Source organism: Manihot esculenta, chromosome 1 (genome assembly GCF_001659605.2).
Source record: "Manihot esculenta cultivar AM560-2 chromosome 1, M.esculenta_v8, whole genome shotgun sequence".
Taxonomy (NCBI): domain Eukaryota; kingdom Viridiplantae; phylum Streptophyta; class Magnoliopsida; order Malpighiales; family Euphorbiaceae; genus Manihot; species Manihot esculenta.
The window spans coordinates 39,796,446-39,822,992 of record NC_035161.2 but is presented as its reverse complement, the minus strand read 5'-3'; the positions used below and the strand labels follow the sequence as shown (position 1 = coordinate 39,822,992).

Sequence of the window (26,547 nt, the reverse complement as noted above, 5' to 3'; positions counted from 1 at the left end):
AATTTGATTTGGGTGACAACTCTGAGAAGGCAATTGATGGGCATGGTTGGCTTGTAGATGTTGGATGATTCCTTGTATAGTTAAATTACTGGCCTTCACGCAACACTGTTTTCGCAAAATCTTTGGCCCTTGGATTATTCAATAGATTACGGATATTCGCCCTTTTGAAATTGGCTCCTTGTTTGGATTGCTTCCTTCCTGCATCCGACGGTTGAAGTTGAGAAGAAGGTTGTTTTTGGATGAAGTTGTAAGATGGAGTATTGTTTGAAATTGTTGGGACGCCTTTCTCTGCAGTTTCTTGCTCGCCAGTGCCAACCTTCATGAAATCATAATACCTATCATCTTTCTCTTCCATGCTTCAACTCCAACGCCAACGCCAACGCCAATCTCTCACATACACTCTCTCCATCTTCCTACCTCTTTTTATGATTATATTTGCATCCTAAATTGGAAGCAAATTTGAATGCCACATCATTTCCATATATGATCATGCCCAATTCTGTCACAATCAATCTAATAAATATACTATTTTTAATTAATATAATTGATTTTTTTTCCCAATAATTATAAAATGATAAATTTTTTTTATGTTTATTTAGTTTACTGTGTAACATATCAAAGTTATATATAGTATATTTTCAAATAATTAGTACTTTTGGCACACCTGCTACCTAAAAATTTTCTTATATTTTCTATAAAGACTACCTCGCATCTACTCGGCTTCAAAAATTTTAAATGTAAAGAGGCGTGGATGTCTGTATATTAATTATTTAATAATTTATATTCAATTTTTTCAAGAAATTGATATATAACATCTTAATTAGAATTTATTAGTTTTAATTGATAATTTATTTTCATTTAATTAGTAGTGAATCAAATTATTAGTATTAATATTTATTTTAAGATAATAAATTGATTAACGTAAATTCTTAAAATTATTATGTTTTTATAATTACGTAAAAATCTGATATTTTTTTAGGAACTTACCTCTCTTTTTACATGCACATATATAATTTGACGTTATGCAATTTTTTTAACCGAGTAAAGTAAAATTGATTTAATGAATAACAAAATTTTACTATGTTTTAAACAAAATATGTAAATTAAACTAATTGAAAAATTATATTAATTATAATAACTTGAAAAATAAAATTCAAATATAAGAGTACCAAACTCCCTTGAAATTATAATTATAAGAGTACCAACTCCATTGGACTTACCTAAGAGCAAAATCTAATCTCAAACCGTACATTGAAATTATAATATTCATATTATATCTAGAAAATCAAACAATTCAGCTCCATCTTACAAAAGCAAAGATTTAACGTTAATGGGCAGACCATACTGCGGATGCAGAGTCAGATAATCGACTGGGGCGTGCTTGTACTCAGGGCAGAGTGAAAAAGAGAATCTTTGCAGAAGCAGAGCAAGCACTGTTTTCGCTTCCATCATTGCAAAATTCTGGCCTATGCAAGCTCTTGGACCCATCGAAAATGCCAGCAAAGCATTTGGGTGTTTTGCAGCCTTGGAGATCCCATTGACGAACCTCATTGGATTGAACTCGCTTGCATCTTCTCCCCAGTATTCTTTGCTCCTATGAATCTTCACAATTGGAATTGATATGCATGTTTCTTTTGGGATCATCAAATTTCCCAGTTTCATGTCTTCTGATTGCTTTCTCACCAACATTATTACCGGACAGTACAGCCTCAAAGCTTCGAGTAGAACCATGTTAACCAATTTTAACTTAGCTAACATGTCTGCATCTGGAATTCCCATCCCACATTCCTTCAACACTTCTTCTCTAAGTCTTTCTTGCCATTCTGGGTGTAAGCTCAACAAGAACGTTGTCCATGTTAGTAAATTTGAGGTGGTCTCGTGCCCAGCAAAGAAGAATGTTTTACAGTTTTCCATGATTTCACTCGTTTTCATTTTTGGACTAGTTTTGATATCATCAGCTTTAGTTACTGAAGCTTCAATCATTAGCCCAATCAGATCATCGCCATAACAACCATCTGAACTAGCCTTCGCCTTTATTCTGCCATCTATTATGCTCTTCAACGAATTCTTCAGCTGCCTGTTTAGCTTCCACATCCGAAGATTCAATGGAGTAGGCAGATACCTTTAGTGACCAAAAAATAAAGAAAATATCAGTGATGATTTGGCTTCACAATTGTAACTGAATTAACAAGTAGAAACATGATTTGGGCAAGTGTATTACTGGCTACCGGGGATGAAAATATCGGTAAATGAAGCTACACAGCATTTTTGAAGCTCTCTTTGCGCTTTAAAGGCTTGTTTTCCCTCAGCGTAACTACTGCCAAAGGCAGTGTGGGCAATTATATCAGCCGTGAGCTTCTGAAAAAATTCATTCATCTCTATCTTGACAATTTGCTCATCCCCCACTCCAGCCATATTTTTCCACTCATCAAGCATCGACATGGTGCAATCCGCCATTTTCTTTATCATACTCTGCACTCAAAAATTAATTAATTAAAGTGATTTTACCAAATAAAATCTCACTAAATTAAGGGAGGAAGTTCGAGACCTTGAGCTTGTCGATAGAGAAGGCTGGATTGAGAATTCTTCTGTGCCTAACCCAGTCTAGTCCATCAACGAGAACCAATCCATTGCCAGTGAGAAGTCGTATTGATGGCCTTGTCTTGGGCTTAACATAGAAGCCGAACTTGTTTGATAGTAATTGTTTGGCCAGCTCAGGGTTTGTTGTTGTGATTCTTGGCTGCGTGCCGAACCAGTATAGCCATGTGTCACCTGCAAAGGTAAAAATTTCCCATAACAGATGAAGCTGATCTGTGACTTTAAATGTTTTAATAATTTATCTAGCAAATAAAAGGTAAAAAAAAAAATATATCCATTTCAAATATTTTAATATATTATGTCAGTGCTTCTTGTATTCCAAGAGCAGAGCGGTCTTTTTCAAAGGTAGCATTTGTCTGGACATGAGTATTGCGTTGTCTTTATTGTCGCGTAACTGTGTTTAGCTAAAGTTTGTTACTATATGCATCAATAAAATTTTTATTAATTTATTTTTTTTAAAAAATACTTAGGAATTTATATAAAATTTAATTTTTATTTTTTTATGTTATTACTAATAATTTTATTATCTCAACAAAACTTAATATTCTTTTTTTTAGATTAAAAATGAGTATAATCGATTATTTCTTAATAAATCTATGTAAATAAAAATTATTGGACAAAAAGTATTTAAAAGAACAAGCAAGCAAAAAATTAAAAAGGAAAAGGAAAAGCATAGTCATTAAAAATGGGGAAAAAAACAAAAAAGGATGTGTAGGAAGAAAACTGACCGTATTCTGAGGACCACTTATGATAGTGTGGGAGAACTCTGGGAGTGATATCAATATTGGAATCAGTATCTAAAACTGCATCTCTTGCAAGCTTCTTCAGCTTCTTTATCTCCTTAAGGGAACCATACAGCAACTTGTAAGTTGGTCCTCTGATTCCTTGCTTCTCAAAGGTTTTCGTCAGCCAATATGGTCTCCAGACCACAACCTTAAACACCTCCCAAATCTTACTTACAATAACAATACTCACCACACCCATCAAAACAACTCCTACATAACCCATCAGGACAAGAATACAGCTATGAGTTGTTGATAGATATGAGAAGATTAGAACCTAGTTCTGGTTTATAAAGTCCAGTGTTTTTGGATGACATCATTGCTTAGGTAGTAGGGATGGAGTTAGAGGACAAAGTACAGTAAGTGTCACAACATTATGTGTAAAGTTTTTGTCCCCTAACTGGATAAAGACTAGAGAGTGAGAGGATTTGGTTCATAATTTTCCTTGTGTTTCAATTCTGAGTCATGATTTTACACGTCTTCTTTGTAAATTATTCATAATTAATTTGTTGAAGGACAGAAGAGAAGCTTCTTCCTTATCATGTCAGGATAAGATACACTGTGAAACCAAACAATCAACCGCACCTTCTTTTGTTTTTTCGTCCAAGAAATCACACCCATTTTCAAGTAGGTCCCTTGGAACATTCTCAGCTTTCTACTTGAACTTGAACTGAAAATTACTTTTGGGAATTCTAGACTATTCTGAAATTTAATAACTTTTTCTTTATACCGGAGATTAAGGATTGGGATATACGTTAATTTTAATTTTCCTTTGAAAAATGAATCAGGGAAAAGGTTTTTTTGAAAAAATCAAAAGCAATGACTTGAAGAAGATGATTGAATATACTAAATTTATAAGTTTACTGTTTTTTTTTAAAATAAAACTTGTATTAATAAAATTTCATCAAATAAAGACAGACGTCATCCCAAACAGAGAGACGATAATGTCTAATAGATTCTCTAGCTAAAATATAAACAGTTAGAGTGTTATAACAACGAACACATATAACAAAAATATCAGTTTTCGAGTCTAATAAAGATTTACAATCATTTAAAATCGGATCCAATTTAAAAATGTCTAAATGTGGAGACTAATTACCTGCAAAACAGTATATAAGAATGCAGTTATTAAAAGACAAAAATTCTATCGTAAAAAGCAAACAGTGATAAAGAGTTAAAGTTTCAACAATTACCGACGTACGATTACCTTCCGAAAAACTAGAAACAAGACGTTGAAATATATGCTTAGAGTTTTCCAAGCAAAACTGTAACCAATAAAATATTGAATTTGAAACAAAACTCCATCAACTTAACAAAACCAAGTGAAATTGTCTAAGCTTGATACAAATCCCAGTGGAACAGAATTGTCGAAATTAGGCAGTCACAGCCTTGTCTGTCTCTGGTTCCGACGAACAGGTGTTATGAGAAATCACCCCAACTAAACTTGATATCTTCTTTCTTCAACTTCAGCTGCAAGTCACAGAAAATTTCCACATGATCTAGTTTCCACATAAATAGCAAAAAATAGTCAATTTTTTGTATTGAAATTTCACAGTAAATACAATATTGTAATCTCCAATAAACTTCTTCTGCTGTTTCAAAGGTTACCGAATGCCCAAATAAACTTTAACTCTCATAGGGTCCGCGCGACATAACTTGTATCTCCTTCCAACCAAAGAGGAATCCATTATACAACTAAGAGCCTCTATTCCCTATATGTTCAAAATCAATATTATTAAAAAACCGAAATAGATATATTTTTATCTCTAATTTCATAATAGATATCTCACTAAAAAATGTCATAAATCTGTCAAAAAGGTCTGTATATTCTAAAAAAATAATTGGATTGTATGTGAGAAATATTTTCATCATATAAAAATTATAAATTCTTAATAGAAATAATAATATTTGTTATTTTACCTATAATCAATTGACGCAGATTATTTTTCATGGAAATAAAAAAGAAAAAATTTAAGTTTAAAGAAAATAATAAGACAAAAAGTATGGAATCATAAAGAAATTATAGGGAGAAATTTGGGTGATTTATAAGTTTACTCTTTTTATATATGTCGGAGAAAAAACGTATATTTTTTAACCTTAATGATTTAATATTTGCAATTATTTATTTCAGAAGGAAGGGTGTGAATGTGACATGTGACGTGGAGTTTGGGCTTGGAATAGTTAAAATGGACATGGGATTCAAGTTCAAAGTAGCAATCTGCCAGCGACATACAGGCCCCTTCTCCACGACCTCTGGAAATTGGATATTTCGGGTTTCCAACAAAAGAAATCCGAATTTTGAATTCCGATTCATTCTGATTTCCCCCAAAAAACCTAAACGCAATCACACGAATAACTTGTTTCGAGCGGCTCCAGTTCCAATTTAAATTCAATAATTCAAGTACCCGCTTTGCCCTAGAATCCACTGTAAACGGATTCTAACGGTGTGAGGGAATTCGCAAGGAAAAAAGTCCCTGATTAAGCCGACAAAGTGATCGCCACAGCACGAGTCAGAGCATGTAGCGGCCGAAGGATCCAACCGGGTTTGGCTTATCATGCCTGAAGGTGAAAATCGTGTGGTTTAATCGAGGAGGATTCAACACTTTATGCTTTGATCATGTTCCGGTGAGCGTGTTTTGCAATTCAGTTTTATAGTTGAAACGAATTTCATATTTTATATATTTAAAATTGAAAATAATTTTGATTTTTATAAAATTACTTTATATCAAATTTGAAAAAATTTAACTATTTTATAAAATTAATATGGTAGTATTTACTTAAATTTTTTAAAAATTATTTATTACTTACCGAAACTCCACTTTTTTCATATCTCCCTTTTCTCTCTCTCTCTCTCACCTATCTTTTTCTTTCCCCCAAACTTTCTCACCTATCTCTCTTATCTTTCTCTGATTGATCATACTATTTGCTTAAAGACTTGTTTATAATTATAATATTTACGATCTCCTCTTATATATTTTTTTCCGATTGATCATACTATTTACAATTATAATATTTATGAACGAATTTGTAATAATAAAAAGAATTGTTTATAAATAAATATGGAATTTAAATTAAAATGAAATAAAAAAATGTATAAAATTTGAATTAAGAGATTAAGCATAAAATTAAGGAAATTTTGATTATGCTTACAAGAATTAATTACAATCTAATTTACATTGAATCCCTATAAGCTATGATTATATATAATACAATGAGTATATTATAAAATTTCTCCAGATTCTAGTGATTTTGGTGGAGTTTTTCATTATGATGTGGCAATTGAAGCCTGAAGGTCCAATATTGCGAGCTGCCCTGCTGGAGCAAAAATGAAACATCCAGAGACATGATGATGGAAGCACACAGCTGGGAGGGGAAGAATGAGTCAGGAAAAGGATTTAGTCCATGGAATAAAGATGGCAAGTCCTGTGGAGAATGTGAAAAAAAAAAAAAAAAGTTCAATTGCAGTAAATTGAAACACGAATAGGGGGTAGAGACCACAAAGTCTTTGGAGGAAGGGAAAGTCCTATGATGTCCAATCCAAGCAACAAAATGGTAGGGGCGGTGGGAGACATTTACTTCTCTTTTTCCCTCTTTTGTTTTAATTCCCAATCTTTCCTTCTAACATTTGTCCATATCTTTAGCTCCAATTCAGATTTCTTGTTCCCTTTCACCTTAGACAAACATGAAGCTGATGGAACATACATATAAATTTCATATTATTACCTAGAATGACTCTTTTTTTAAAAAAAAAAAACAAACAAACACGTGAGGGAGACTTGTTGCATAAAGATGGAATGGAGAATGTATCCACGTATTTTGCTTTATGCCTTCCTTTTCCATGTGTTCTCCAATATTTCTAAGGAAAAATTATTTTTTAGTCCCTGAGATTTAACGTAATTAACATTTCTGTCCCTCTAATTTGGCGACCCAACACTTAAGTCCCTCACTTTCTCTTCCGTCCAAATTCGTAGTCCTTCCGTTTATTTAAACCGTTTGGTCAAAGAATCAAAGGTGAGATGTGATAATTTTTAAGAAGAAAAAGAAGAAGGAAGTTAATTTTGTCAATTCAAGTGTCCCAAACGACTATTTTGAATGGAAGGACTACGAATTTGAACGGAAGAGAAAGTGAGGGAAGAGAAAGTGAGGGACGCCAAAATAGAGGGACAGAAGTGTTAATTACGTTAAATCTCAGGAATTAAAAAGTAATTTTTCCAATTTCTAAAATAAATTGGAGATGAAAAAGATTAAATAATTAACATGTATGTATAGATTTTTGTTGTAATGTTTCATGTTCTTCTTGCATGTATTGTTTAATTGTCACTGTACAGAACAACATAAAGCCTCGCCAGTCGCCAATACCAATACAATATCCTTTAATTATGAAACTGCACCCAAGGCCCTCCATGCGCACTACGATAATCTAATCCATTGAACATTGATATCAGATTGTACATGTTCACTGTAAAATTCAATGCTGTCTAAGGGATCTCAACTCTCAATGCCTTATTTGTCTACATTCATCTTCTCTAGCCCACTACTCTTACTCTTACTCACAAATATATATTATAAAAACATCTAGTGTTTGACTGTTTGTGGGTATTTTCGTATACAACTATAATTGATATAGAAGACATTAGAATCCTGGAAACAGCAACTGTATTTGCCACATGAATCACGTTGAATCTTAGCTCGAGCTGGAATCATGAGCAGCCTAGTTCGATTCCTACTCGACACGTGTATATGTCGGGCCAATGAGTTACACATGACCCCACTTGATTCTTATACCAGGACCAATCAAACTTGTATTTATAAAATGGAAAGCAAGGTGGCGGCTTCTGTGGATTAATTCTCATTTCAAAAAATGGGTAGAGGAGGCTCTACTAGTTCTTCATCCTCGCTTGAAAGCAGCAATTACCCAGCTTTTTCAAGTGGGTCGTCTTCTCTCTATCAGCAAAATCGAGACCTTAGCACAGATCTTAGACTTGGACTTAGCATTTCAACTTCTCAACAAGGCAATCCTTCAATACCAAGGTACATAATCATATTGAACACCCATTTGAAGAATTCATGTACTTGTGCTTTTAGATTTTTTATTATTTTTTGACTGATTAATTGAATATTAGTGAGCCAGATTGGCCACCGATCAAGCCTCTTCTGAAAAAGGCATTAGCAGCAGAAGAAGATGAATGCAAGAGTGCTACCTTTTTTGTGAAGGTTTACATGGAAGGAATTCCAATTGGCAGAAAATTAGACCTATTAGCCCATGATGGTTACCATGACTTGATAAGGACTCTTGATCATATGTTCAACACTAGCATTCTCTGTAAGTAATTTCCTTTTTTTGATCTTTTTAGTACTGTGTAGAATTATTTTAATAACAAGCAGTGCATTCTTGGATACAAAGCAGGGGCTGAAATGGATGGAGATGAGCGCTCAGAGCAGTACCATGTGTTAACATATAAAGACAAAGAAGGAGATTGGCTGATTGTTGGGGATGTTCCATGGGAGTAAGTTTCACATCTTTATTTGTATTGCTTTACCTAATTCCATCTCCTTGCTTAAGTATGCATGATAAAATGGATTATTATTATTATTTTTTTCATATATAGGATGTTCTTATCCTCTGTGAGGAGACTGAAGATCACAAGTGCAGATATCTAATATTTTTGTTCAACAACGAGCACCCCTTTTAATGGGGTTCTTTTAGGCTTTTCATCTGCTCGGTTTTCTCCCCTCAGGCAAAAATGGACTCAAGCCGAAGGACGTCCACAACCTTGCCCTGGAATGTACTCTTCATCGAGCTATGGGACATAATCACTTGTATATAATAATTTTCTCTCCGATGCCGTACTCGTGGCTCTTAATGTGCACTTAATCTCCAAGATGTGGATTTTAGGTAGGACATTAGCGGAAACTATGTTATTCTCTATTTGAGTTTGCAATGTCAAGAAAATGTTGTTTAGCTGCTTGGGTTTACATGGGAAATGTCAATTGAATAATTTTCCTTTGTACATGGAATCCTTCATTTCAATTTTTCTTTTTTTCTTTTTTATATATATATTACTATCTCCTTTCTATAATAATTTATTTTATTTTTTAAAATTTTCTATTATTTCAAATATTTCAAAATAATATCAATTTTTATTTTTCATATATATTTTTTTACTAATCTTTAAATCATTTGATACTAATATGAAAAAATTATTATAATTTCTTTAAAAATTAATATTATTAATTAATTTTATTTACTTGGCTAAATAAATTTTAAACGAGAGATGGAAGTAGTGGTGAGCATTAATTTAATTTTTATTTTGTCCTGAAATGTTTGGATGAGTGTATGGTCGAATGTAGGATTCATGAAATTCTTCTACATGTGCTTGTTGAGGGAAAGGGGTGGCCCAATTTTTACCAACTGGGCTTCAGCGAGGGAGCTGGGCAGTTTTTGGAAATTAATTGATACCTAAAAAGGGGTGGCCCAAATGTTTACCAACTGGGAAGAGCCCATCGTACAAGACCACCAAACCAACAGCTGAACTAATAAATAAATCTATAATATTATTTTATTTTTTTAAACAGTATTTATTTCTTCCTATATTTCAATAAAGATGTATATTCCCAACTATATATGATTTTAAAAAATATAGAATTTCTGGATATGAAATACTCTCTTCCCTTTTTCTCCTTTTAGGAGGAAATGGCTTAGGTAACTAAGATTATAAGTTAATCAGTTGGTTAATTTATTAGGGTTAGGTAATTATGAGAGTCGCAGTCATGGAGAAAAGTAACAAAGCCCAAGGACAAATAAAGAAGAAAATTAAGAGATGCATGGTGTTTTAAAGTCCATAAGCTTGAAAATGAGAATACCCACTTGCTCTTATTGTATCTCTCCACTCTAAAAGCTTGAAAATGATCAGTAGTATACTTCCTCTGCGCGGATAAGGTCGCTGCTTTTTCAAACCTGTGAGGAAGGCAAGGGCCCATTCCCTTGAGGGGCCCAGTGTAAACGTGAGTTCTAGGGAAAAGTCACCACCCTTATTGTCCATAGATAAAGACAAGAGAACTAAAACGAAAGGAAAAGCAAAAGCATTTCTTTGTCAGTTTCCATCACCTTTTGATGAGTTTGACACGAAACCCTTTTCCCTAAACCCTACCTTTTCGCTTTTTCTATCCTTTTACTTTCTCTCCTTTCCTTTCTTCCCTTTTCTTTTAATATAATATAATACAATTATCTAAATTAGACCTCCAATTCTAATATTCATTGATAAGAATATGAATTAAACATAATCAGATTTCAACCATACCTCATCCCTCCATCAATTAATTTTCACCAACCAAACATAGCTTTCTTCTTTCTTTTTTCTTGCCTTTGCATTAATATTTTTTGTGCGTGCCATTTGGCTTAGCTGCTTCTTTATCAATTGGCCGCCGCTTTCTCTTAATTGCTTCCAATATATAATTATACATTTTATTTGCTTTCCTTTATGTGTTGACCTAAAAACAACCACGTTGCATGTGACATGCCCACGACCCTATTAATTGCTCTTCCCTTTAAGAATCTTCTCCTAAGCCCTACCTAGCTATGTTCCTCCCTTTCTCTCTGTTTTTTTATTTTATTTTTTATTATGAGATCTCAAATACCCTCTTATAATTGAAAAAGGATTCCAATATAGTTATAATTGAAATATTAATGGTGAATGATCTAATGTCACTATTTTCAAAACAATGGATAAAGAAATAAGAATTAATTAGTGTATAGAAAAATATAAATTGAGTGAGAATCATTGACTTGTTGGTATCTTTCACATGGAAAACAGAGACCAAAATTTTTGGTTTTATTGTGTAGAGGTAGAAGGAAGAGACAATCTTATTCATTCTTAATGCTTGTATTATAGTAAATACAGAGAACGACCTTCCAGCTGTGGGTTTTTGTGTCAATTGCATATAGGGCATCTTTCGCCATTGACCCAACTTTTTCCACATCTTACCCAATTAAACTGAGATTTTTTTATTTTATAAAAAAATATTTTTTTGGATTATATATATTGATTAGGATGATTTGTAAGTGATGACAACAATTTCTTTTTCTTTTTTATAGTTTATTTTATATCACCAGTTTGTTCTACTCTAATTAGGAAGCGGTCCACTGTGGTCATTGTATTGACAACTAGCTAAACTGAGATATACAAGTTTCCTTTTTTTTTTTTTTTAAATATATATATACATTTTTAATTTCTAACCTTTTTGAAAAAAAAAAAAATCAGGCGTGGAGCGTAAGCCTGATATAATTGTAGCGTGTACCTTGTTCCCATTTGATATTTATCTTTTGATGTATTCACATATTCAATTTTTTCCTGTAAAAAAGAAAATACAATTATTTATTAATATAACATATATAAGGTTGAAATTAAAAATCTTAAGGAAATTGAAATTAATTATCTGCTGAACTTTCTTTCTTTCTCTATGGAAAATAAAAATAAAAATAAACAATATTAGCTTGGCTACTACTTGGACTGCTACTTATGCTTTGAGTTAATGCTTTTGGTTGGGATGATAGGATCCTTCTAAAAAAGAAAAATGTTGGAGGCAGCTAAGCCAATAAATTAAACTTTATTTTACTATTATTTTAGCAGGAGATTGGGATGTAGAGACTCAAATCTAAATCTATTAGGTCATAATTTGATCTTATCACCTTCTTCTGTTATTTCTGTCCTTATGAGTTTTCAATGTAAAGAATGTTGTATGATAAAAAAAAAAAAATTAACTATCGAATGAAATTAGGTTTTAAAATTTAAATAAATAAATAAAAATTATTTTTTTTGAAAGCATAAAAAGTTTTACTTGGAATAATAATTTTTTTAAAAGAAGAAAATTTCTAATTATAAATTACTTGCATATTACGTGAGTGCCTCTTTAATTTTGCCTTGAATTATAGGGAGAATTTAACGGCCACGATACCAGAATGTTTAGAGTATTTTAGACGGACCATTCTACGTCCATCTTCATTCATTCATTCATTTCAAACTCCCAATTTTTTTTCTTTTTTTCTGTTGTTATATTGCTATGAAGTTTCTAATTATTTTTCTTCTTTTTTTTTTCCATTTCACCAATATTTTCAATATAGTCAAATTGCTTTTCTACTAAAATCTATATTTAAAAAAAAATTATACATTAGTAATATTAATTTCAAAAAAAATTTACTTGTAAAAATGGAGTGCATATTTAAAAAAAAAAACTAAGAAAAATTTATAAGCTATTATTATTATTATTATATATTATTTCTGCAACAATATTAATTTCAAAAAAAATTTTAACCTCTCAACTATAATAACTAACTTATTAACTAACTTAGAATAGTTACTCAATGTGAGCTACTGATAATGCTACATATTTATTCTAGTGTTTTCTATTATTATTATTATTATTATTATTTTGCTTTTATAGAAAACTTCATAAATTCATTTAAATATAATTATTAACAAAAATTTTTTTATTTAGTGTGTTTTTTATAATTAAAATATTACTAAAATTTATTTATAGATATTTTCTATAAGAGAAAAGGTTAAAGTAAAAAGACTCGTTTAGCCTTCCAGATAGATCCTGGTCCCTGGGGCTGGGAGGTGAACAGAGGAGGACAATGACGTCTGGGCGTTGGCTTTCTGGAGCTTCACAAGTCAGTCAGTGGGATTAGGTATTTTATCTATGACGGAGTTAGGACCCACCTTTTCTTCTAACCAGTAATCACCGTCGGATGGAGCATTTTCGTCAACTCGGTTGACCCCCACGTGAAATTACCGTACCTAATCCAATCCCACCCCTTCATTTTTAACGACGCCACCTCTTAACGGAACACCTCGATGCTACTTGCACGGCGCTGCAGCTTTCATTCCATCCACAAAGTCTCGACACGTGTATACTTACCTCAAGCTGATGTCATTTCTCCCGCGAAAAAACGGCTATTCTTCTCTTTGTCTCTGGTCCTTGGTTATTATTTTTGGACCACATCACAAGCAAGTCTTCTAAATAACTTCGTTGAAAAACCTCTATAAGACTACAATCGCTTCCTCCTCTCCTTCTACTCATGGACCAACAAGGCCGGGAATTGACATTCTTCCACTCCGGAGATTTTCTCCGGCAGAATCCTGATTTATCTGATCGCTCAACCGACAATTCCGTCGATCGGGGCAAGTCTAACGTCAAAGAAGTAGATTTCTTCTCAAGCGATAGGACTGAAAACTTGCCGCTTGATCAAGAGATGAAGGATGGATCAAAATCAGCTATTGTTGTTTCCGTGGTAAACGTAAGGTTCCAATATTCATCCCGATTCTCACCCTTTTCTATCTTTATTTTATTTTTGTTCATCTATTAGTCATGTTGCTTGTGGAAGATGAATAAAATATGGTACTTTGTTGCAGACTCGACTCAATCTCCTCACTTCGAGCTCCGGAATATCAGAAACAGCAGATGGAAAGAAATCCAATAATGAAGTGAGTTTTCATATGCTTTGTCCAATGTTATAATTAATTCCTTTTAGATGGATCTTCGCTAATGGCTGTGTGGTTGTTTAAAGATTGGATATTTGCTGGTATTGGTTTCATCTTTTACAGCTGAAGAAACTACAAGCCGAGTTGGATAGACAACACGATGACAACAAGAAGCTGAGAAGCATGTTGGATCAGATTACCAAAAGCTATAAGGAGCTGCAAGTTCATCTACTCATGGCAATGCAAAAACAGGCACAAGGGAATCGGGGAGAGCAGGTGAATTTTGGTTTGCCTTTCCTCCAGATTAGTCATGTTAGATGGAGAAAGCGGATTTCCATTATCCATACACCCAATTCAGAAATCGAAAACAATCTTTATTATCTATAAACAAATGGATGACGTGCCTCACTTAAATTGGAAACCGTGCTTGCTTTATTCGGTATCCGCTTTTTGAATATCTTATTACTCATCTTTTTACCTTTTTCAGCTCTAACCGCCTAGAGATTACTATCTTAAATAAGTAAATTTCCACTGAACTATATTATCTTTCAACTCGTATCGATTTACTCGATTACGTGCTCGTGTAGGATGACGGGCACCCATCACCACCAAGGATGCCAAACCTAAATTACTTGTCCTAGCTAAACTGTAAACAATCTTCCTCCCGTTGTACCCTAGCTAGGAAGAGAGAACCCATTTGTGTTTGTTGCTTTGTATGTCTAATTTCGCTGAGATTTGCATATTTCATCTCAAATCTTGATGTGATTTGAGCAAAGTACCTGAGGATTAGCTGTGTAATTAACAGGATTCATTTTTAATGATGGATACAGAAGGGAGAGCTGAATGGCATCGCAAGTTCCATAAAGTCAGCCCAACAGTTTATGAACCCACGCCCATTTGCTGCATTAGATGTCAACAATCCTTCAGCATCTGTTGATAAGGCACAGGATCTGTCGTCGGCATCTCCGACAAATACTACTGAGTCTATGTCTCAAATTAATCCAGGGAAACAAGTTTCGAAAGAGGCTGGTCTTGATCAGACTTCTCAGAGTTGGGGATCCCCCAAGAGTCCGAGGTTAGAACCAGGAAAGTGCGAGGAGCAAGTCCCTGAAGTCCCTTTCAGGAAAGCTAGAGTGTCTGTGCGAGCAAGATCTGAGGCTCCTCTTGTACGCATTTACACAAATTTTAATTAGTTAAACGTTGTATGAATTGTTTCTTGTGAACCAAACGCTATATGGATTTTTCTTTTTTGGTTTAGATTACTGATGGATGCCAGTGGAGGAAATATGGTCAAAAGATGGCCAAGGGCAACCCTTGTCCTCGTGCATACTATCGTTGCACCATGGCTGTTGGATGCCCAGTTCGTAAGCAGGTAATCCTCAAATTTCAATGCCAAATTACCCAATATGTTGACTAATTTGAATTCATTAACATTATTATGGAAAAATTATAATTTTATGCTTTAAAAAATAATCTTTATTTTAAAACCTAAACCTATAGATTTGTGTTATGAGGTAGAGATAATTCAATCATACGGTCATTGTAGTAGATATATTTTGATTTACGACATTTATTGCCGTGAGGCTGCTTGTTCTTTGAACAGGTGCAGAGATGCGCTGAGGACAAGACCATTCTAACTACAACATATGAAGGAAATCACAACCACCCACTTCCACCAGCAGCTACGGGTATGGCTAATACTACATCTGCTGCTGCGGCGATGCTTCTATCCGGCTCCACTGCATCCAGAGAAGGCCTAACATCGACTAGTAGCTTCTTCCCTTCTTTACCCTATGCTTCCACAATGGCTACCCTATCTTCGTCTGCGCCATTTCCCACCATAACCCTCGATTTGACACAGAGCCCCAACTCCGTACCTTTTCTGCGTGCTCCTCTATCAACCACATTTCCTCTTCCATTACATGGCTATCCACAACTGTTAGGCCACCCTATGTATGTCCCTCCTAAGCTACCAGCAGCAGCAGCTGCAATTCCATCAGTGCAATTACGGCAACGGCATGCTTCAATGGTTGAGACAGTGACCGCTGCCATAGCTTCTGACCCAAATTTCACTGCAGTGTTGGCGGCAGCCATCTCCTCAGTTATTGGTACACAGAGGAGCAACGATGGAAGCAGCAGCAACGTTAGTGCTCCTAACGGGGGAGTATCCGGGTTGCCTGGTTCCCCACAATTTCCTCAATCTTGCACCACTTTCTCCACCAACTAGGGTTACTGATATCTTGCGCTCTGGATTGAAGCTATTAGAGGATAACGGTGGATCTTTGGTAGGAGAGTGGATGATATATGGGTGCAAAGTGGTCATAGGGATAAATCTTGGCATGCTTAAGCGCTAAAACTAATAAAAAGAAATTACTATGATTCCTTTGTAGATGATACATATCTGATATAATCTATTTAATTTTAACGCACATAGATTTTACTAGTGTAATAATTACTCAGCATAGTAAGCTTTTGAAAGCTTAAGAATGAAGTATGCAGTGCGAATGTAATGTATTTGGCAAAAGAATAATACATAAGGCAGATGTAATCATAAAGTTCCATCAAGAGATATACATGATCAATGTTTTCATTTTAATTACTAACAAAGACATGATCAATGCTTCTGGGCTCGATGGTTTTACTTTGGTACAGTGAAGTTGACATCTTCATGATCTGTCCCTTGTATTAACTCGAATTGGTATGTTGAAAAGGATGTCGTGCCGGCATTTTGATGATCATAAAAATGAGATAATACATTTTCATATTTTTAATGATTTCAAGTCTTTTATGTACATATATGTAGGTGGGAGTATATAACAGAAAGCCTGTAATAAATTTCATATGGCAATGACTGTATTGTTCTCTTGTTTGTATTTAGAAAAAAGAAATTAACTTATAATTTACATTTAAGATCTATTGATTTATAACTCCAAAACTATTGCATTCAGGAGGTCAAGACCTTCTGTGAGGAGGCTTAGGATTTGGGCTTTCGTATGAACGATAAAGACCCATCTACAGATCCATCGACCCATGACCAAAAATAAGTAGCCTGTCCACTCTTTCCAAACGGCTCATCTCTTTACTATAAAGCCCAATAAAGCCATCTTAGCCACGACGACTCATCCGCGTCAAAGTCATTATATTGGGGCCCGCAGATTTCAACAAGTTAAACTGCGAGCCGTCAGATCTGGAAGTGGCCGTTCAAATTTCAAAAACCCTTTCACTACTCGACCGTTAGAGGGTCCTTCCTTTCTTTTCTTTTCTTCGTGAACTCCAAGGATAGGAAGCAAATAAGCCAACAACCAGCTTAACCTTTTAGCTCTCAGTGTAAGTGCTCAGGCAATTTTTATTAGAAAACCATGAGGCGCCATGGCTGGCAGCGACCTCTCCATCCTCTGCAGGTACATCCATTTTTGTTTCGCTCCAGTTAGATTCTGATAGACCATTAATTATTTAGTCACACCTCCGCAGAGAGCTATTTTTTACAATTTCTGTGTTTGTTTCTATATTGATCGAAATGCTTAAATACCCATCTGCCAAAACTTGAATTCCGCATTGCAGATTGTGGGAATGGCAGTTTACAGTTTCCTTGTTGTTTCCTTTTACACATTCCTCGGGCTCTTCCTTGGGAACAGAATCGCAGAAATCACTGTCACCGCAATCTATTCTTTCGTGGTAATGCACCACACCGAGTATGTTTTTGCTGTTTCTACATCATTTTCTGCACAAAACCAACGAAGAGTTCATGGTTCTGTTTTTCAGGCACTTTCAGTTATGTTCTTATTTATTAGGTGCACTGCCATCGATCCGACTGATAAAACCAGCTTTAAAAAGAAGAAAAAAGCTAAATCCAATGGGCCTCCTAATTTTAATTATGGGTTTATCATGAGTCAACTAGTTGTGAGGTTTTTTAGAAGGCTGGAGAGGAAGATTCTAAGAACTTTTATAAGGAGGAAGTACCTGGATCCACTGAAGACCAGTGCTCAAATGGAGCCATTGCTCCCATTTCCCCTTGTCCTGAAGGATGATTCAATCGCCCCTGATCCTAAAGATGATGATATCTCTTATTGCTCTCTATGTGATTTTGAGGTTGGCATACCATAAATTTGAACCAACTATACTCTATTGTGCTCAAGAATCATGTCAAAGAGTTTTAATTGAAAGATATTAAAGAAATGCACATGGGAATCGTAGTATGAATTATGAAACATGATTTTATCTTGGTGTTACTGAGTGCATTATACTTCTCCCAGGTGAAGAAGCATAGCAAGCATTGTAGGACCTGCAACCGTTGTGTTGAAGGCTTTGATCACCATTGCAGGGTATGAAATTGGGTATTTTCCTTGCATTAATAAGAAAATCTCCTGCCTTCTATTTCTCATAACTTCTTTTTGGAAATTTGCCTGCTAAAACATCTATGAAAAATTTTTGTTTTGTGGTCCAGTGGTTGAACAACTGCGTTGGTAAAAGGAACTACACAACGTTCATTCTTCTCATGTTATTTGTGTTGCTAATGGTCAGTAGCTTTATACCTTTCAATTGTCAGAGATCATATAACTGTGTTCCTGAAAGGAATTTCAAGTTTTCAACTCTCATTTTGCTTACTATTTCCTTACAATATTGTTACCATTGCAGTTAATCATAGAAGGAGGAACTGCAATTGCCATATTCATTAGGTGCTTCGCAGATAAGAAAGGGATAGAGAGGGAGTTACAGAGGAAGCTACATCTAGAGTTCCCAAGAGGGGTTCTTGCCACGATATCGGTAACAGACAGTTAATTTTTTTTATTTTTCCTATCACATTTGGAAGAAAAAACTGTTGCTAATTGTTTGGACATTGAACAAATGCTACAGGTTTTGTTGGTTTTAATGACAGCTTATAGTTCAGCAGCCATGGGACAACTTTTCCTCTTTCATGTCGTTCTCATACGCAAGGTAACTAAAACGAGGAATTTCACTATAAAGTTATGCTGCGAGGTTGCCTTCCCCCCTATGTCTGATTAATTGTTCCTGCAGGGAATGAGAACATATGACTATATCCTGGCTATGAAAGAGAATCACCAGTCAATGGAACTAGATCCATTTGATGATTCAGATTTATCTTCAGACTCTGATTTTGACTCACCCGAAAAGTCAACATTTGTTTCACGGTTTATTTGTAGAGGACATAGAGGAAATCAGGTACTGGTTACATGGATAATCTTAAATTTTGCTAAGAAAAGATGTTCACAGATTAGCCAAACTGAATGGTTCATCTATTTTCAGAACCCGACGAAGCTATCCATTAGGATTGATAAGGATCCTGAGCTTTCCAACTTAAACAAGAAACAAGGATTCTATGTAAGTATCAATCCATGGAAGCTGATAAAGCTGAGCAAAGAGAAAGCTCTAGTAGCAGCTGAGAAGGCCAGAGAAAGGCTCATGAAGCAGAAGCCAATGGTGCAACAAGATTCATTAAAACCACTGCCGTTGGAGACAAAGTGTGGACCTTTGACGAATCCAGACATGAATATAACAAATGTGGGATCTGGATCAGGATCAGGCTCAACCCCTCTTATTTCCAAAGGGAGGACTCCAGGATCACCAGGAAGGTTTTCGAGTCCAAGACGGCGATTTTCAGGCTCTCCAGCTATGTTTTCTAGCGTTGTTCCATCGCCAAAACAAAAGTACAGAAGTACTTTCGACTTGAAGTTAACAGAGGTTTCCAAGGAACTTGAAACCTACATTTCAAGGCAGGTCTTATGTTCTGTTATTAAAAAGGATGCATGTGAGGCATCTCCTAGATAAATATAATGCTTGAATTTTTTAATTCTCAACCTTAGAGAAAGATACATTGATTGATTATTTGAGCGTGTAGAGCCAAGTTTTCCTCTTAATCAAACTCAAACCGATACTTGTATGTTTGTTTTTTTCTATTGATTGACATTAACTATTTGAGCCATTCAATTCAAAATCCTATTTCGAGTGGAAATGTTTGTTAATTCTCATTGCACAGTTGAAACAAAATTCCATGGGAGATTAAAGTCCATGCATTGTAATCACAATGTATAAATTTCTTTATCAATTAGGATATATTATATTCATATATCCTAAATTTCGAATCAGACTAATGCTCACCCCCAGGAGAGACTATCATTTTGGAGGAAACTTGATACACAAAAGAGTACTGAAAGGACATCAGTGCTATTGTTTTCTCAGCATAATAAGGCCAAGGATGTTTCCCCTCTCAATCCGTCCCTAATCCAATGCATAGTCAATAAAATGACAAAGGCACAGTTTTTGCTGAACATGAATTTTGTCAGTGAGACAAAAAAAAGGAAAGGCCCATCTCTCTCATTCCAGGGATGCAACTTTCCAGGAAATAGGCTAGACTAGCCTCGTGAGCTAATGTAAAAGTAGAATTTGGAATTGCAAAAATGATAAATAAACAAAAAATAAAACAATTATGAATGAAGAGAGAGAGAATTGAAAGTATATAATCTCATTATATTTTCACTTTCTGATAAATCACTCAATTATTTGTTACTGCACACGAACTTACAGGAAAAATCATTTCTCATACTCTTTCACAAGTCAACAACAAATCAGCAACTTGACTCAACTCTATGTGTCAGGCAATCTTTTTTTTTTCTCCAATGGCAAGAATCAAAATTTGAACTTAATTGACCATTCACAATCGAAGGTGAGTAGACCACCAAACAAATAATAAGCTTCCATGAATTTACCAGGACAGAAACCAAGTACCTCTATTTTGATTACTTGAATTCAGCAAATGACTTGACAGATTGTAACAATCAGAATAATGATAAGGGGAGATGCTCTCCCTGAGGGGCTCACAAGTTTCTGGGGACACTGAGTCAGAATACCCTTGGATATATGAACAGTTCCAGGGAGACTTGGAGGTTATATTGAGGGTAATGTTTGATAGGCAAATGTTGAGAAAACTGTCTCCTTCTATACCCTCTAGAATGCCCGCATACTGAATGTTATCTCCAGCAATGTCTTCAATGGTTATCCGTTCTACAGTTGGAAGAGCTTCTGGATCATAATGTTCATCTGGGTGTTCCCCATAATGACCAGTGAACCTTATAGCTATTTTTACATCAGTCAATGTTATATTCGATATATAGATATCTCTCACATAGCCACCCCTTCCTGGAGATGTTTTTATCCTAATACCTGTATTTGAATTATAAAATTGGATATTTTCAGCATGAACTTCTGATACACCTCCAGACATCTCACTCCCAATTGCTATCCCAGCACTTGTTCGAGTTTGTCCAACAAGCCGGCGAATAATAATGTTCCTGCAAGGACGAGCGTATGATATTCCATACTCGTCCCACCCGCTCTTGATAGCAATTAGATCATCACCAGTGCTAATGTAACAGTCCTCGATGCAAACATCATCAGAAGAATCTGATTGCATTTAAAGAATAGGTAAGCAACCCTAATGAAGCACTTGAGCAAGTAATTGAAAATGGTTGAGCAACACAGAGTTGATATTGCTGTTCAGCGGAGAAAATATATCTTGCCCTAAGATCAAAGCAAAAACAAAAATTGCAGGTACCATGACAACAACAGGAACAAAGCTGGGAGCTCGATTAGCAAAAACTTACTGCTCTAGTTGCCACATGGGAATAACTACAATGTTTCTATGAGTTGCATCTCAAACTATGATACTTCCCATTTATACATTAAATTAGAACATTTCCAGCCTAGCAGAGAAAGTTTACCTGGATCAATCCCATCTGTGTTCGGTGAATCAAGAGGAGCACGGATCGTAACATTTTGGACGATAACTTGGCTGTTCATCCAGAAAAACAATCTCAACTCTCCCCCTAATTCATGAAAGTTTCACTTTTGCACAGTTTTATATGGCTATTTAAAAAACTTCAAGTACAATAAACAGGACAGTGATGCATTATAGTCCATTTGGAGGGACAAACCTGCAGTAAACAGGGTGGATTGTCCAGAATGGTGAATTAATGAAGGTCAGGTTGGAGATTACTATCCCAGATGAGTTCATTAACTCAACCAGATGAGGCCGAGTATAATTTAGGGTTTTGGTATGGAACCAATTCCACCAGTTGCTGCCTTGACCATCAATAGTTCCATTATCACCTACACAGAGAAACCAGTGATGTTATGAAAGCAAACAAAACAAACATGGAATTTAGTCCTTCATTGACATCACTAACCTGTTATAACAACATCTGTCAAATTGCGGCCATAAATGAGGCTTCGATGCCTCTTACCAGGCAACTCCCTTCCTCGGCCATATGATGGTAGAGGATCAACAACTGGCCAATCATCAGAGTTCTGGAATTGGCAGGTCAAGGTTTTTTAAAATATCATGAGCTAAAATATCATAACTATCACTGTTCAATTGGCCTAGGGGGCTCAACTTGCACAAGTGGATATCAATGAGCTCACCGATAATAGATTCACTGTCATTCTTACATTAATTAGCATACCAACTCAATGGAGTGTTAAGTTACTTAGATTTCAGTTAGAGATAACTTCCCTGGAATTCACATTAATTACATGTCTTATCATAATAATTGCTGCTTAGAATCCCTCAAACACTTTCACTTTAAATAAACTGCAAAGGGGCAAGTCAGAACACATATTGCGGATAACTGGCAACGAATGTAAGCAATTTTGTGTTGTGCACATATCCTGCGGTATGGAAGTGAGCTCCACTTGCACAAGTGGATATCAATGAACAGATTCGCTGTCATTCTTGCATTAATTAGCATACCAACTCCATGGAGTATTAAGTTAGATTTCAGTAAAACAACTTCCCAGGAATGCACATTAGTTACATGTCTTATCATAATAATTGCTTCTTAGAATCCCTTAAACACTTTTATTTTATATAAACTGCAAATGGGGGTAAGTCAGAACACTGTTACAGATAACTGGCAACGATCAAAATTTTGTGCATATATCCAGTGGTATGGAAGTGAGAACTTACAGTTGATCCCAGAATCACTGCATCTTTATCTAACCACAATGTCAGATGACTGATGAGATCAAAGCTGCCAGTCAACCACTGGCCAGCTGGCACAAACAGCTTGGCGCCTCCCTTATCAGCAAATGAATTGAGATAGAAAATAGCGTTCTGAAATGCTTTGGTGTTGAGAGTGACCCCATCTCCAACTGCACCAAATTCAGTAATACTGACACTGTGAGGCCGAATAGCTGCGGAGTTAGCTCGTTTGCAAGGTGAACTGCCCTTGATAAGCCGTGGAACATGACTGAAAAGTGCAAGTACCAGAAGCACCCCCACTGGCTGAAAGGACAACGAGAGGGGAAAAAAAATCACAACCGACTAACAGAAATATGGGATCTGAATGATGGGTTTAATTCATTTTCGCCTTCTACCATTTTTTCCCCTTAATTAATTCTATTGATCAATGATGATAATCTATAGATACTGGGCAAGTTTGACACCTTGATCAACAAATAAACTCAGAAACAGCCAAAATAATGAAATTCAGATAAGCAAGCCAAGCAATAAATGGATGTATATGTCATCAAAGATTTGATGACATATACAGCATTGAGGGGCGCAAAAGCTAGCCAGTTGCCTACATTTTGCCTAAAAAGTAGAATGACAATATTGAAAAGCCGGTATTACTTATCTGCGCTCAATCGGATCCTAAAAGATTTATATATTATCTGTGGCCGAATTAAGATGATTAAAAGGTATGCTATACATTTGCGCCTAATCGCATTCTAATTTATGCTTCTAGATAGAAAAATGCGGAATGAGAAAAACAGAAGAACAGGAAGAAAGAAAACAAAGAATGATAAAAAAAAAAACTCACGGTAAAAGATCTCCTCATATGACTGAAATCTGGTGATTCCCTTTAGAGCCCAAGCACCAAGAAAGCAGCTTAAGTTTTTAGCTTGCTTGGGAGAAAACACAGAATTCCCTCAAAATAAGAAATGGGAGAAGGTTGATAAAGATGGGACAGGACAGGGATCTTGATCACCAAGATCTCCCCCAAGCAATGTTGGAAGATTATGCGAGTCTGTGAGTGTGATTAGTGATTAGATATTGAGAGAAACCACCAACACCACCCAAAGAAGAAAAATCATTGACAGTGACCGTTGCTGCCAGCCAAAAATCAAGCAGTAGGTCCCCCTTGTTCCTTCACCTGCTCCTCATCACTCCTCTTTATCTCTCTCTCCTTCTCCTGTTTCTTCTTGAAGATTACACTGAGAAGCCAGAAACCTGGATTCCCAAAAAGGCGAAAAAAGAAAAAAAAAAGGGGGAAAACACTCGATGAAATCGAATGTAGATTGATGAATAGTGATTAAATTGAAGAATGGTGTGTGAAAGCGCTGTTCTTGAGAGGCATGATTCAGAGAGAGACTGCAGAGACTAAGTTTGCATGGCAATTGAGATGTCTCTCTGTGGTCTCCCTGTTCCAATTTCAACAATTTACTTAAAACCTTTGTAAACTCCGTCTCAGAAGTCAGAACTAACTTGTAAATTTTTATTTTTTTTGAATTCTTTTTTTCTTTTATTTATTTCATTAAGAAACTAACTTTTAGATTTTTTTGGAAACTTTTAGATTTTTTTTAAATTAATAAATATTATTATCTCGAATTTATTTTTTATAGGATAAAGCGTCTTATTAATCTCTTTTTATGCTTAATTTAGAAATTATTACGTCACTCGAATAATGTCAAAAAATTTTAATTATAATACTCCAATAACAGTTATATTTAAAAAAAATAAATCATAAAAAAATTACTGAATTTCGTAATTAAAAAATAACTGAAGAAATTTGTTTGACTAATTCAAATTATTATTAAAAAAAAAAACGTCTAATTCCTCTATTTTGTGATTTGCGAATGAATAGGTTTGACAATCTCTTATTTTTAGTTTTTATTAATTTAATAAAATAGTAAAAAATGTGTTTAGAAGAAAAAAATAAAAATTATAAAGAAAATAATGATAGTTTAGACAAAAGAATATAATTGAGAGTTATGTTATGGGAAGTGGTGGACACGCTTTTTAGACATATAGACAAAAACAACCCTCTATTTTACAGCTGGTATTGCGGTTTTGCTGAGCGACTGCTTCTGCATGCTTCTCTTATTCAAATTATTATGCCAACAAATTCAAAATATGGATTATCCAGTAATTTTAAATATAAATTAATTATATTATCCATAACTTATTTTAGAAAATAAGAATTATCACATATACATATTATTAAGTATATTTTAAAATTTTATATTGAATTATTATAAATTGATAAAATTAAATAAGAGACTACTGTTTATTTTTTAAATCATAAGAATATAATTAATTAATTATTATATTTAAAATATTATAATTTTGTGTTTAAAAGATCATTTTTAAATACTGTATTTGGCTTCCTTTTTAAAAAAAAAAAATTGAAAAACGGTTAAAGTATTTTACTTTAATTAATTGTGTGTTGACCTTGACCAAATCTTCTTCTCATACTTCTTCCAAGCTCTTAACTTGGAAAAACTGATAACTCCATCCCAAAGCATGTGGGACCCCTTCATCTCCGTTCGATGCTTGTTATGTTAAGGTTTTTTTATTTTTTTTTGTACGGTTAAAAATGAGAAAACTCGTATCGAAACAGAATAGATTTGTTTTCTTTTTATATATATATTTTACAAATTATAAAATAGTTTTATTTATTAATTTTTTAGATGGTCTTAAGAAAAAGGTATCCAATAAGAAAACAGTAGATGGTCCGCATGCATCAGCTTTATTTTTTGTACCTCTTTACATTTGTCCATACTTAACTTGTATATTCAATCTTTCTCAGATCTTAAACAAACCTATCAATTTTCTTTTCTTCTTGAATTTGGGATGCTCATCCCCATGATACAACTGCTCAAATGGTTACATAGAGACAAAACTGCTATACATTTCCAGGCCAGACTCTGCTGCATTGGTCCTTTCTAAGTCGTTGAATTGTTGTCAGGTTGGTTCAGAATCAAAATTGCTTCCATTTTTAACCCTACCTGTAAACTTAAGGGTTTTTTGAATTTTGATACAATTAATTGGCATTGTCATCACTCGTACAACCATAATAATACATCACCAATTATGGACTTTGATTAAAACTCCCTTTAAAGCTAATTAACTCTACATCTTATTTGAAGTAAAATATAGCGTAATTGGTTCGTGTATGAAATGATAAGGCTGGCATATGCAAAGGTCAATTCAAAAATGAAATGGACCTCAGCTCAGCACAGCACAGCACACCAACCAACCAACTCAATTGGGTTTGGCATATTAATTGCCATAATAATGGACAACAATGGAGTAGAAGCATCAACAACAAACCCACGTTCAAAAATTCTAAATACAGAGCTTGCAAATGCTTTCATCCTAACTACCATTAAATTTATTCTCATCTGCATGCCCTGTCTTATGCTCTTTATTTCTTAGCGTCAAAGTCCATTAACACTTGTATTTCACATTTTCTCCAACTATCAAAACATAGGGATATATACTTTTTATATATATAACCCCATGTGATTATATTTGCATTAATTAAGAAAAAAAAACTAAGATTTATCTATTTTATTTTTTTCTTTCAATTATTTGAGAAATGATCAATTATCTATTAATTTAACAACAGCTCTAGAACAAAACAAATATATATGTGTGTAATCTTTTT

General features: G+C 34.5%; 5 protein-coding genes across 7 annotated transcripts; 3 read left to right on the top strand and 2 right to left on the bottom strand.

Moving 5' to 3' along the window:
* Positions 1-1,160: 1,160 nt before the first annotated feature.
* Positions 1,161-3,652, bottom strand: LOC110620643 (cytochrome P450 709B2). The gene is made up of 4 exons (XM_021764456.2): positions 3,327-3,652; positions 2,549-2,772; positions 2,222-2,472; positions 1,161-2,122 (listed from the first exon to the last, which is right to left on the bottom strand). The coding sequence occupies exons 1-4, from the start codon at positions 3,604-3,606 to the stop codon at positions 1,306-1,308; spliced, it is 1,572 nt and encodes a 523-aa protein (XP_021620148.1). The 5' UTR covers positions 3,607-3,652; the 3' UTR covers positions 1,161-1,305.
* A 1,935-nt stretch (positions 3,653-5,587) lies between these two features.
* LOC110620822 (auxin-responsive protein IAA30) lies at positions 5,588-9,354 on the top strand. The gene is made up of 6 exons (XM_021764726.2): positions 5,588-6,005; positions 6,618-6,932; positions 8,169-8,411; positions 8,504-8,703; positions 8,788-8,887; positions 8,990-9,354. Exons 3-6 carry the CDS (start codon positions 8,242-8,244, stop codon positions 9,039-9,041), a joined length of 522 nt encoding a protein of 173 aa, XP_021620418.1. The 5' UTR covers positions 5,588-6,005; positions 6,618-6,932; positions 8,169-8,241; the 3' UTR covers positions 9,042-9,354.
* Positions 9,355-13,380: 4,026 nt separating this feature from the next.
* LOC110619843 (probable WRKY transcription factor 47) lies at positions 13,381-16,428 on the top strand. 3 transcript variants are annotated; one of them, XM_021763414.2, is made up of 6 exons: positions 13,381-13,677; positions 13,793-13,864; positions 13,985-14,137; positions 14,692-15,027; positions 15,120-15,233; positions 15,465-16,428. In XM_021763414.2, exons 1-6 carry the CDS (start codon positions 13,459-13,461, stop codon positions 16,086-16,088), a joined length of 1,518 nt encoding a protein of 505 aa, XP_021619106.1. In that variant the 5' UTR covers positions 13,381-13,458; the 3' UTR covers positions 16,089-16,428. The 3 variants fall into 3 exon arrangements, with proteins under 3 accessions (XP_021619106.1, XP_043818251.1, XP_043818256.1); XM_043962316.1 differs by having other exon boundaries at positions 13,381-13,682; positions 13,948-14,137; XM_043962321.1 differs by having other exon boundaries at positions 13,535-13,677; positions 13,948-14,137.
* Positions 16,429-16,974: 546 nt separating this feature from the next.
* Positions 16,975-19,774, top strand: LOC110622886 (protein S-acyltransferase 18). The gene is made up of 9 exons (XM_021767591.2): positions 16,975-17,262; positions 17,423-17,536; positions 17,624-17,950; positions 18,115-18,183; positions 18,306-18,377; positions 18,497-18,625; positions 18,716-18,796; positions 18,878-19,042; positions 19,127-19,774. The coding sequence occupies exons 1-9, from the start codon at positions 17,221-17,223 to the stop codon at positions 19,646-19,648; spliced, it is 1,521 nt and encodes a 506-aa protein (XP_021623283.1). The 5' UTR covers positions 16,975-17,220; the 3' UTR covers positions 19,649-19,774.
* A 552-nt stretch (positions 19,775-20,326) lies between these two features.
* LOC110617273 (probable polygalacturonase) lies at positions 20,327-24,318 on the bottom strand. The gene is made up of 6 exons (XM_021759956.2): positions 23,698-24,318; positions 22,842-23,159; positions 22,063-22,183; positions 21,811-21,985; positions 21,598-21,668; positions 20,327-21,280 (listed from the first exon to the last, which is right to left on the bottom strand). Exons 1-6 carry the CDS (start codon positions 23,713-23,715, stop codon positions 20,583-20,585), a joined length of 1,401 nt encoding a protein of 466 aa, XP_021615648.1. The 5' UTR covers positions 23,716-24,318; the 3' UTR covers positions 20,327-20,582.
* Between the last annotated feature and the right edge of the window lie 2,229 nt (positions 24,319-26,547).